This window comes from Cervus elaphus, chromosome 22, assembly GCF_910594005.1.
Source record: "Cervus elaphus chromosome 22, mCerEla1.1, whole genome shotgun sequence".
NCBI lineage: Eukaryota > Metazoa > Chordata > Mammalia > Artiodactyla > Cervidae > Cervus > Cervus elaphus.
In genome coordinates, this window is record NC_057836.1 from 8,797,687 (window position 1) to 8,810,730 (window position 13,044).

The following is a 13,044-nucleotide window of genomic DNA, read 5'->3' on the forward strand; positions in this document are numbered from 1 at the left end:
ATCTTACATCATGGAACTGTTTCCCTAAAAATTGCATATGATTCCTGTTGAACCAAAAGTTAGAATTCAAAACAGTTGTCATACTTTAATAAACAAAAATACCCATGTGGGACTTCCCTGCTGGCACAATGGATAGGAATCCGCCTGCCAATGCAAGGGACACAGGTTCGATCCCTGGTTTGGGAAGATTGCCCCGTGTTGCAACTAAGCCTGTGCACCACAGCCATAGAGCCTGCGCTCTCGAGCCTGTGACCCACGAGTCCTGAGTACACCACAGTTACTGAAGCCTGTGTGCCCAGAGCCCATGCCCCAAAGCAAGAGAAATCACTGCAGTGAGAACCCATGCACCACAACGAGGGAGTGGCCCCAACTCGCTGCAACTGGAGAAAGCCCATGCAAAGCAGTGGAGACCCACCATGAAAATAAACAAACACACATAAATTAAAAACAAACAGAAAAACCACCAGCATTTTCCCACAGTGAACTTTATATTTATGGAGAGTTGATGCAGAACCATACTTGGTGGTTTTGTCACATACAGTCTCAATGGCAGAGTGTGTGGTTCAAGTGTGGTTGGTACTAAGACATTTACACTGATGAACATTTAAGCAGTGATTTTTTTTAAATTTAAAAATAAATATACAAAAAAGAAACAAACAGCAGCTTATACCTCTACCACCCTAAACCAACCACTGTTAACATCTTAGAATAGTTGCTTCTAGTCTGATTATTTTTCTTCTTTTGTTTCAGAAAAATCACCTTATTCTTGTAAAAAAAAAATAGTCCCATTGTAAAGAATTAATCACTTCCAATCCAATCACTCAGAAATAGCCATAATTAATATCAGATGAATGTAAATTCTAGGCATCTTGCTATCCATCCACCCATGCAAATACATATGAAGATGAATAACTAGAGAGAAATTGTTTGTATAAAAATGGAATTGTGCTAGTGCCAAGTTTCACTGACAGTATTTCAGGTCTACTTCTGGTAACAACACTTATGAGGAGCTCCAAGAAACTCATTTATTGCACAATAATTAAAGACTAGAAATGATATACTGAGACATTTCTGGACTCACCAGAGGTATGGGAAGTCTCCAAGGATCTTCTAAAAATTTAAATTAATTAAATAATGAAATATATCTATATATATATTTTTTTATTGAAAGTCTAAAAAATTGGTATCAGTTGTCTCCAAATTGCACAAATTTAGTGGAGGGTTTCTAAAGCCTGGTACTACTGACATTTTAAGCCAGATAACGCCTTGATGTGGGGACCGCCCTGTGCAATGTAGGTTGTTGAGCCTTATCTCTGGCCTATACCCACTAGATGCTATTATCTCACACCCCTTCCTTTTGTGAGAACCAGAAATGTCTGCTGCAGATGTGGTCAGATGTCTCTTGGGAACAAAAATTGCCCCAAGTTGAGAATCACTGATTGAGTACATTTAAAATCAAAGTCCCAAAAGGATTTTAAACATAGAATTTGATCGGCTAATTCCAAAACTCATCTGAAAGGAGCAGAAGGTCAGGCATGTCCAAAATGTCCCTGAAGAAGAATAAGGTGGAGAGCTTGCCCTTCCAGATCACAAGAACAAAGAGCTCTGATCATGGCAGTGTGGTAGTGACGCAGGGGTAGGTGCGTGGCCAGCGGAGCAAACGACAGAGCCCTGAAAACAAGCCTGCACAACTGCGCTGTCTTAGTGTCTGACGGAGGGGGTGTTTCACACGGGTGGGGAGGGGATGGACTGTTTCACAGTACCATAAATTAATTTATCCATGCTGGAAAAAGTGAAATTAGGTCTCTGTCTCATATTGTGCACAAGAGTGTGTGTGAGTGTGTGTGTGTGTGTGTTAGTCAGTCATGTCTGACTCTATGCAACCCCATGGACTGTAGCTCACCAGGCTCCTCTGTCCATGGGATTCTCCAGGCAAGAACACTGGAGTGGGTTGCCCATTCCCTTCTTCAGGGGATCTTCCCGAACCCAGGGCTCTCACATTTCGGGCAGATTCTTTACCATCTGAGCCACCAGGGAAGCCCACACAAGAATGTATCCTGGAGGAATTAAGGGCTTAAAAGTGAAAAAGCAAAAATTCAGAATGTTTAGAAGAAAATATACAATATGTTTTCCACATTGGAATAGGGAAGGATTTCTTAAGCAAAAAAAAAAGAGCAAACTATTAAATACTATTTTTTAAAGAGTTTGTAATTTTGACTACTGTGGTAGGCAGAATTCTGTGAATAGACCTCAATGACCCTTGCCTTTATTGAATCCCCTCTCTTTTGAATGTGAGGATAACCTGTGAATTATGATGAATTATCACTCCCGTGATTATGTTACATTATATGTCAAAAAAGGGAATATTCAGGTGGGCTTAATCTAATCACACGAACCCCTTATGAGCAGAATTTTCTCTAACTCAATGATCCTCCACCCTTTTGGCACCAGGGACCAGTTCTGTGGAAGACAGTTTTCCGTGGGGAGGGGATGGCTCAGGCAGCAATGAGAGTGATGGAGAGCAGCGGGGAGTGGCAGCTGAAGCTTCGCTAGCTTACTCACCTCCTGCTGTGCAGCCTGGTTCCTAACAGAGCAGGGGTTGGGGCACCCTGCTCTTGCTGGTGTTAGAAGAAGAAGTTGGACAGGTTCCAAGAGTGAGAAGAATTTGATGCACCCTTTCTGGCTTGAAGACATGCGCGCTCAGCCACTCAGTCGTGTCCGACTCTTTGTGACTTCGCTGGACTGTAGCCCGCCAGGCTTATCATCTGTCCATGATATTTCCCAGGCAAGAATACTGGAGTGGGTTGCCATTTCATACTCCAGTGGATCCTCACTATCCAGGGGTTGAACCTGCGTCTCCTGCATTGGCAGGTAGATGCTTTACCACTGCGCCACATGGGAAGTTTGAAGATGTAGTGATAAGCAATGTAGGTGGCTTCTAGAAACTGTCCCTCTGAAGCATTTGTCGTGAGTAAATATAGTAGTAAAGTGAAATCACAGAGGTGGTATCTGTAGTGGATGCTATGGTGTTTCCCAGATTCCCGCTTCAAAATCAAGGCACTTGTTCCCTCAGCTGCTGGGAGAGCTGGCGCCTGAGGGGTCTTGGCTAATTTCTCTTCAAACTCCCAACAACTGAGGAAAACCTCTCTGCCTAAAGTCCTGCCCCATCCCTGAGAGAACCTACTTTCAATGACTTGTGGATATGGGCAAGCCACCTTGCTTCAAGGCAGGACAACTATGAAGAGCTGTTCCAGCCCCAGAGCTCCCAGGAGGATTGGCCAAGACCTCTGTTGCAAATGCATTGCAGTTCAGTTTTTCCCTTGGCCCAGGCCTGTCTCCCTCCCTACTCTAAATGTGGTTTCTGAGAGTGCTTCCTAATGAATCCCTCTCATACAAATCTGAGTCTCAAAGTCTGTTTCCTGGGGAATACAACCTACATCAGTGACTTTGCCTCGCGATTTAGGATATAGGACCATGATATGTACATAAATGAAGAAAGAATTATAAAGCAAAATGTTAACAACTGGTGGCTCTGGATGAGAATTCTTTGTACTATTCTTGCATCTTTTCTATCAGTCTGTTCCATGATATTAAAATAGTTAAGGTTCCAGACTCATGATACTCTTAATCACCATGAGGCTTTGAAACCTTATCAGTTGTTTATTTTGTATGATTAATGCACTTGTTCATTTTTAAAAATTAATTTTGGGGGCTTCCCTGGTGGTCCAGTGGTTAAGAATCTGCTTTGCAATGCAAAGGACACAGGTTCAATCCCTGGTCCAGGAAGATCCCACATGCCAAGGAGTAACTTAGCCTATGAGCCACAATTACTGAGCCTCCGCACTGCAACTACTGAAGCCTTCACACCTGCAGCCTGTGCTCTGCAACGAGAGAAGCCAGAGCGCTGCATCGAAGAGTAGCCCTCACTCACCACAGCTAGAGAAAGCCCGTGAGCAGCAACAAAAGCCCACCACCCCCAAAAATGCTAATAATAATTAAATACATATTTTTAAAGTTAATTTTGTTAGGTAAGTGACTTGGTTTACTTCAATTACACCTGAAAGGACACTATTAATATATAGCCAAAATGTCTGTTAGATGCTAAATAATACATAGAACGATTTGCGCACTCACGGAGCGTTTCAGCTCCAAAATGCACAGTGGTGATGTTAATGTCTGATAGTTTGAACGTCAGTTTGATATCTTATCTGAGAAGTATCACAAGCTTCACCAGTTCTGCTTTGTGGTATTATCTGAATGATACAGGCTCAATGAGATCTGTAACTTCTCTCTAGATCGTTTCTGCCGAGTATCTACAGCCTTGGTATCTAAGTGCTCATCTTTGAATGACTCAATAGCATCACTTCCTGCAGCATCTTCACTTTTTCCTTTGAGGTTTCTCATTCACATACTAGTCCTCCTTGGCTGTGACTTCACAGTCTCAATTGATAAATAGCTTGTGATATACAAGGTACTTCATTTCCACTGAGGAGCTAAATGTGTGTTTGTGTGTTTTCCCCCTCTACTTGATTGTGAAAACCCAGAAAGCAATGTTGTGTAATCACCTAATTTAATTAAACACACTTCACTGGCAATGTTGTGCTGATACTAAAAAAAAAAAAAATTTCTAAATGGATTTCTGTAGACTCACTATATTCTGCCTGCCTTCTTGCCCCATAAGATTATCTAATATACATGCAAGGAGTGTGTCAAGGCTGTATTTTGTCATGCTGCTTATTTAACTTATATGCAGAGCACATTATGTGAAATACTGGGCTGGAAGACACACAAGCTGAAATCAAAATTCAGAGAGAAAATATCAACAACCTCAGATATGCAAATGATATCACTCTAATGGCAGAAAGAGAGGAGGAACTAAAGAGCCTCTTGATGAAAGTGAAGGAGGAGAGTGAAAAAGCTGGCTTAAAACTCAATGTTCAAAAAACGAAGATCATAGCATATGATCTCATCACTTCATGGGAAATAGATGGGGGAAAAGTGGAAACAGTGACAGATTTTATTTTCTTGGGCTCCAAAATCACTGTGGAGGGTGACTGCAGCCACAAAATTAAAAGACGCTTGCTCCTTGGAAGAGAACTTAGGACAAACCTAGAGAGCATATTAAAAAACAGAAACATCCCTTTGCCAACGAAGTCTGTACAATCAAAGCTATGGTTTTTAAAGTAGTCATGTACAGATGTGAGAGCTGGACCATAAAGAAGGCTGAGTGCCACCAAAGAATTGATGCTTTCGAATTGTGGTGATGGAGAAGACTTTTGAGGGTCCCTTGAACTGCTTGCTAGGAGATCAAAGGAAATCAACCCTGAATATTCACTGGAAGGCATGATGTTGAAGCTAAAACTCCAATACTTTGGCCACCTGATACGAAGAGCCAACTCATTGGAAAAGACCCTGATGCTGGGATAGATTGAGGGCAGGAGGAGAAGGGAGTGACATAGAATGAGATGGTTGGATGACATCACTGACTCAATGGACATGAGTTTGAGCAAACTCCAGGAGACAGTGAAGGACAGGAAAGCCTGGCGTGCTGCAGTCCGTGGGATTGCAAAGAGTTGGTCACGACTGAGCAACTGAACTACAGCAACTTCTGGGATGTCTAAAACTTAAATCCATATCATTTCAAGGATAAGTTGCTGTGATAATATAGTCCTTCATTAAATCGCTTGAAAGTACATAGATGATCTAAACCTCAAATTACTGCTGTTTGCCAGGATTAGTTATAGAATCTCCAAGTCCAAAATAAGCTCATTTTAATTATTAATTTTCGGCTAAAGTTATAAGAAAATGAAAAGTTAGAGCCATAAATGCAAAATTTGTGTTCTTCAGCATCTTTGGCTTATGCCATACTTGCTCCTTTTCTATGTAGTTCCTTCTGCTTGGAATCATTTCTCCTCTGTATTTATCAGAGTCCTAGTTGCCGTTCAAAGCCTTGTTCAAAGTTTCCTTCCAGTTTGAGGTTCTTTCTGATTACTCTGGGGCACACTGATTATTTTTTTCCTTCGAATATCTATTCATTGTTGTTCAGTCCCTAAGTCATGTCTGACTCTTTGTGATCTCATGAACTGCAGCACACCAGACTTCTCCGTCCTTCACTATCTATCCCTGAGTTTGCTCAAAGTAATGTCTGCTGAGTCAGTGATGCCATCCAGCCATCTCATCCTCTGTTGTTCTCTTCTCCTCTTGCCCTCAATCTTTCGCAGCATCAGGGTCTTTTCCAATGAAAGTTATTTAAGAAAGTTTGGCCTGTAATTGTTTTCCTCTAATTATTTCCTATAAGTCTGTATTTTAGACTTACCTCACTAGTCAGTCTATAAACATTTTGAAGGCAAAAATCAGGCTTTTTTTCTTGTATAACTCAAAGTGATTTTGAAAAATTATATACCTCCTTAAACATTTTTAATTGACGTGAAATTTTGTCTTAAGAATAGTAAATGCAAAGGATAGAATTCAAAATATTGACTTTAAAGACAAGAAAAGAAAACAATCAAAAGTGTTTCATGAGTTTTTTAAGAGCATCTAAAGGAATATAGATACTATTGTGATTGATATCTGTAATCCTTCATTTAAAAAATGCATGGTCTTCTTTAATTGTTAGAAATTTTGTATCATTCTCTTTTCTCCTTGAAGTCATATTTATATTTCACATCTCACAGAATTTTTCCTAACAGAAAGTATGCTTATGCTTGAAAATCTTCTCTATGTGAAATATGTATATAAATTGCAATTATTTTTCCTAATTGTCTGCGACCAGAGACTTTAAGTGGAAAAATATTCCCTTTAGATTGACTTATCATTGTAATTATTTTTAGTACACAATTGATCAAAACCACATAAATGTATTATACATTTTTATAAATACTTATTAAACATAAATAATAAAATTTTATTGAAAGGACATTTTTTTTATGAACTACATGGAACTGTTCATTTACCCACATGTGAATATTACTTACTGCTTGAAATAAACAAGGTTCAATGTAAATTCTATTTCTGTTTTACATTTTTATAGATGTAAATGCTGAGAAGATTTGTTCACATAAAATTGTCAGTGGGAATAGAAGGTGTTTTATTATAGCAGTGTCAATCAATTCTATGATTTCTTTCCAAGTAATATGCCCAGAATTATACAATGATTTATTATAAAAATGTTTTCCATCACTTGTCAACTGTTAACACGATTAGGTCTTTCTTCCTTGTCGAAAGCAAAGGATTAGAAACAGCCTACTTAGGAAAAGACTTGTTAAACAGTCACTGGGAGCAATTTATGTTCTCAATTTCTGGGAATAATACCAAAAAACATTTGCTAAAATGTATCAAATGGCTATTAATTATACTGGTTACACATTAAGTTAACCCAGTATACTCAGAATGTGTGGGAAAAATAAAAACACTAATTGCAGTGTACCTGTCAACACAAACGTTTTTAAGAAATGATTTTTTTGTGTGTCATATGCTTTAAGTGAATTTTCATCAAGTTGTCAGAACTGCAGGTTTGTTTCATTCAATTACTGGAAAATATTTATCATATTTACCTAGTTTACAAAGCTGGTCCCCATTGTCAAAGAACCAGTCGAATCAGATTTAAACTTCCTTTCAGAAAAACATTTTACTTTATTTATTTAAATACACTTGGAAGCAGCCATCACTCTGGTTGTATTAACACTCTCAAAGCACAAAGGCTTGCCCAAGTGTGTTGCACTGGTGGAACTTCCTTTAGGGCTTCCCTCGTAGCTCAATTGGCAAAGATTCTGCCTGCAATGCAGGAGATCCAGGTTTGATCCCTGGGTCAGGAAGAAGGAAGTGGGAAGCCACCCCAGTATTCTTGCCTGGAGAATCCTACGGTCAGAGGAGCCTGGCGGGCTCCAGTCCATGGGGTCACACGAGTTGGACATGGCTTACTGACTAAACCACCACCACTACAAAGGCTTGCCCTAAGTGTGTTGCACTGGTGGGATAAGGTGCTTCTATCCCCTATGCTTTCTTTGCCCTTCTCTTCTGGGACTCTTCCCCAGGAATGATGCATTCTTTGACAGTACCAGGGGGATGGGAAGCACAAAGACACTGTCCTGCTTCTCCGTATTGTGATATATCTGAGTACCTCACATCCTGGTGTGGCCCAAAAGGCCTGTTACCTATGCCATGCTTTCTGAGAGAAAGAAATGTGTGTAAGACAGGACAAACTTTGAAGCTGTACTTTGGGTTGTTCATGCCTTGAATAAAAGAAGCTTCCCCACACCAATCTTTTTTACTGTTGTTTAGTGCCTCAGAGATTCTTATGCTTGTAGCTGAAGGGAAGATGCTCCATGATTAGATGGGTAAAGAAAATGTCTTTCTTTGTAAAGTGAGAGAAAATTGATTATGAAAGGAGGAGGAAAAGAACTAACCAGACACTTCTACATAGTTGCACTCTCAGGCAGGTCAGTTTTTGGTAAGAATATATACAGAACTTGTGGATCTGAAAGTTACATCCTTTAAAGCCGTCTATGCCCACCTACCCCTTGGGAAGTCTTTAAATACCCCCAGAAGTGTGTATACTACTTTAAAGATAGATTTCTTAGACTTTTTGTGGTGCCCAATAACATGCTGGAGTATAGTTGATTCAATACTTTCATTTACATAGTAATTAACATAGGAAGGAAAGTGATATTGACTACAAAAATCATTAAATTCAGCAAATATATATAAACAAAAATAGCTTATCTTCATTGGCATATTCTTTTTCTTTAAATTTTTCAAATCAAAAATTTGTTTAAAGTTTCTTTTTCTCAAATAATCTATATATTTCTGATTTCTTTTGCCTAGAACACATGAAATTCACACCACAGTAATAAAGTTCTTTTAATATTAATTCAAATAATTATAGATGTCACTCCTGCCTTGCTAGAATTTCATTTGAGTAATTTTCACATTTTCAAACTCTATTTTCTGTATTATACCTTATTTTAAAAAATATGATTCAAATAATAAAACTGTAAAATAGAATCATTGATGGGAAAAAGGGCTAGAATTGAAGTTATAATTTTAAAATCTTTCCAAACTTGTCAGTTATGACAAAGGGATGTATTAAATGATTAATGCTCATTGGTTACCACTGGCACATGATGTTTTGTAGACAAAATGGATCGTCAGAAGTGATTAACTGAAAAATTATGAGCTAATGTGAAAACATGACTACTTTTTTGTCAAAGTAAAATCTTAGCTTTATGTTGTTGACAGAAAACACTTCCAAGGCAGGACAGAAACAAGAACAGTGTCAAGACATTGAGGTGCCCAGTGGAACTGTCTTGTCCCAGGAAACACTACCCATCAAGATTAATGCCTGGAAATCGACAGAGGTGAGTCATCACAGTAGTTTCCTATTGCTGCTCTAACAAATTCCCAGAAGCTTAGTGCCTTAAATCAACACAAAAGTAGCATTTGACAGTCCTGTAGGTTAGAAGTCTGACCCAGGGATCACTGGCCTAGAATCAAGGTGTCTACAGGGCTGCATTTCTTTCTGGAGCCCTGAGGGAAATTTTGTTTTCTTTCTTTTTCGAGCTTCAGGGAAGAGAAATTATCTTCTTTTAACTTTGCTTTTGAAACCTTCTGTTATTCAAAGTTTTATTAATAAAGTTTTCCTTTATATTTTGTGCCTTAAAAAATCTTAAGAAAAAATTTTTTTATCCTAATATGAGAAAAGTCTCTTATTTTTTTCTTCTAAATGTTCAAATATTTATGCCTTCTGTGAAAGTAAAAGTTGCTCAGTTGTGTCTGACTCTTTGTGACTCCCATGGACTATATAGTCCATGGAATTCTCTAGGCCAGAATACTGGAGTGGGTAGCCTTTCCCTTCTCCAGGGGATCTTCCCAACGCAGGGATTGAACCCAGATCTCCTGCCTTGCAGGCGGATTGTTTACCAGCTGAGCCACAAGGGAAGCACTTTATGCCCTCTAGAATTTTACTATACAGTGTTAAGATAGGGGTTATTTTATTTGCACCCCCTGTGGGTAAGCAAAGGCTTCCCAGGTGGCTCTCTGGTAAAGAACCCGCCTGCCAATGCAGGAGACACCGTTTGATCCCTGGGTCAGGAAGATCCTCTGGAGAAGGAAATGGCAACCCACTTCAGTATTCTTGCCTGGAATATCCCATGGACAGAGGAAGTTGGCCGGCTACAGTCCATGGGGCTGCAAAGAGTCAGACATGACTAAGCGACAGAGCATGCACTCATGGATAAGCAATATTTAATTTAACAAACAGTCCATCTTCCTCTATTCATGTAAACATTTTTTATTGTGAAATAATTATAGACTTATAGGATGTTGCAGAAATAGTACAGAGGCCCAGGTACACTTCACTCAGCTTTCCAGCAACAGTTTTAAATTTTAGTGAAGTCCAGGTTATCAATTTTTTACTTTACAGATCATGCTTTTGCTGTTGTATCTTAGAACGCTTTGTCTATCCCAAGATCATGGAGGTTTTCTAAAAGCTTTCATGTTTTACATTTAGATCTCTGATCCGTTTTGATTTAATTTTTGTGTAAGGTGTGAAGTATAGTTGAGATTTAAAAAAAAAAAACTTTTTTCCTCTACTGATATCCAATTGTTTCAACACAATTGTTGAAAAGTCTGAAATTTTACTCTCAGTGTTTAAGTGTATATTTTCCTTCTCTCTCTTCTTTGTCACCCTGTGAGACTCTCCAGTGGATGGTCTCTCACCTCTATTTAATTCTGAGATAGTTATCTCTGGTTCAAATGTTTCCTACTGTATATTTTTATTTTTCTCTTTCTTGAGCTCTTCTTATCTGAATATTAGTAATTCTATTTCTACCTTCTTATCTCTTCAGTTTTCTTTATAGACGCTGTTTAATGTTTTCTTTTTTCTTCATCTAGAATTTCTCAACTTGATCTTCCAGTTTGATATTTTTTCGCGGCAAATTCATTCTACTGTTTATCCAGACTGTGTTCTCTGTTCCCACGTTCTGTTTTTACATTTGATATTTAATGTTTCTATTTCATTCTTTTTATTGTGTTTGTTCCTGTTGCATATTGCTTATCCCTTTCCATATTTATTTTAGTTTGTATATTAAGTTCTTGGTCCATCTTTTCTAATATCTATACTTTGACAAAACCTGTAATTCAGTTTTTTTTAAATAGTTTTGGTCCTCAGATGACTGTTTACCCCTCGAGATCATGGCTGCTTTCTCTAGGACTGCCAGAGGTCAGACCTTAGTCCGTGTCAGCTCTGTCAGCTTAAGTGAGAGGGGGAGAAATGGACTGCAGGGTGGAGAGCACATCCTTCCCCTCCCTCTCCCTGCAAGAATACCTCGTTCTGAGGATCAGTGCCTTGGATTAGGTCTTTATCCTTCGCACCTCAAGAAGCAGCTTTAGAGGGAGGCACTCCTTTAGTGGTAAACCACCTCCACCAGGGGATTGGAAGAAGAAAGGTGAAGAAGTGTCTTCTCAAGCTGTCTGCTCAGTCCCACTGATTGTTCTCACCTGCTCAGGGCTTCTGCACTCACTGGAGGCACTCCCTTCAGAGGACAGCCCCTTTCTTTCGCTCATGTCAGACATACTCCAGATCCAGTCTCCAGACCAAGGGATACTGTGGCTCAGTTGCTGGTGAAGTTTAGTCTGTGTCCTCTTGAAACCACTTGTATAATACTTTGAGAAGCCAGAGTCCAAGGCCATGACTGATGCCAGATTAATTATTTCAGGTTCCTTGGTAAGTAGGGGAACCCAATGCCCAGGCATCATTTCAAGCAGTCAGCCCATGTTCAGCACTCCTATCCTCAGTGATCATTTTAAATCTGTATTTACCCCTCTGGAACTGACCTTCTGGTTTTCTCTCTCTCTCTTTTTTTTTTTTTTTGCGCTCAAAGATTCACAGCTTCAACCTCCTCACTGTCATCTGTTTGTATTCATGCTCTCGTCTGTGAAGATGTTCATCTTGTCCTTTAGCATGATGGTGCCTTTAATTCTCACACTTGTCTCTTTTCTGTTTCATTGCTGTGTGTTTGGAGAACACATATCCCTGCAGTATGAGCAAGTAGAACCATTTTGACTGGAAATCTGTTCCACTCAAGACCCTATGAAATTATCTCCTTCATTCGTTTTTCTGTTTTAGGTGTTTCTCCTACTAGAAAGCAAGCTCCATTTCTAGAGCTTTGAAGACTTTTCTAGTCTCTTTATTGAATCTTCAGTTGCCCAGTTTGTGTTAATGAAAAGTGAAATGAATGAATGAGGAGACACTCAATGTTAGTGCCTTTCCCCTCTTTTCCTGTGATAGAGGCTTGTTTGGCCTCCTGCTCTGAGTTCTTCATTCAGGGTTTTGCCGGAGGTCTTATGAGGGGGCTTGGAACTATTTTCTAGTCTTCTGTTCCCAGCCTTTTCCCCCAGCCACTAGGTATTGGATTTACCTGATTGTCTAGTAGCTCAGAAAAGTGCATATGATTAAAATTTCACTGTATCTTAATTGCAAAATAGCCCACAGATTGAAAATCTGTAGGTTATTTTCAAAGTTTTGAGGTTATGTCAAAATGATTTTAAAATTTGAGATCAGTTTATTTGCTGCTGCTGGCTTTTAAGGGAGAGAATAGACTTGAATAATCTTATATGCTATGGAGTCTCACAAAGACATAAAATGTCACCTACTGGTTTTTTTTTTTTTTTAATATCAGTCTTTAAATTCTCATCATTATTGTTTTTTCTTTAGAGGAATCCACTGTAATTGATTTACATCATTTCACATCTTATATCCATGAGCAGAAAATGGTGCCCATCTCTCAAAGTTTAAAGCTAGATTTTCCTTTTTCAAAGCATGACTATGTCAGAACACTCTTCCATCATCCCATTGACAAACATTGCTGTTATTACTGTCAAGAATACTTGATGCAATCCAACATGTCCTCTTCAGTAATCTTCTCTTGTTAGCAGAAGACAAAACCTACCAAGACGAATAGTAAATCTAATTGTTGTTGCCAAATGTACTGCATCTACATTAAAATTCTCATGTTCTTAATACAGAATGAGAAAGAAATGGTATTG

At 39.0% G+C, this 13,044-nt stretch overlaps 1 protein-coding gene across 1 annotated transcript in view; it reads left to right on the plus strand.

Moving 5' to 3' along the window:
• ENTHD1 (ENTH domain containing 1) overlaps positions 1-13,044 on the plus strand; it is an 89,530-nt gene that overhangs the window by 27,067 nt on the left and 49,419 nt on the right. The window contains exon 4 of the mRNA XM_043881778.1: positions 9,238-9,356. Within this exon, the coding sequence (XP_043737713.1) occupies positions 9,238-9,356 (119 nt within the window). The remainder of the gene's footprint in view (positions 1-9,237; positions 9,357-13,044) is intronic.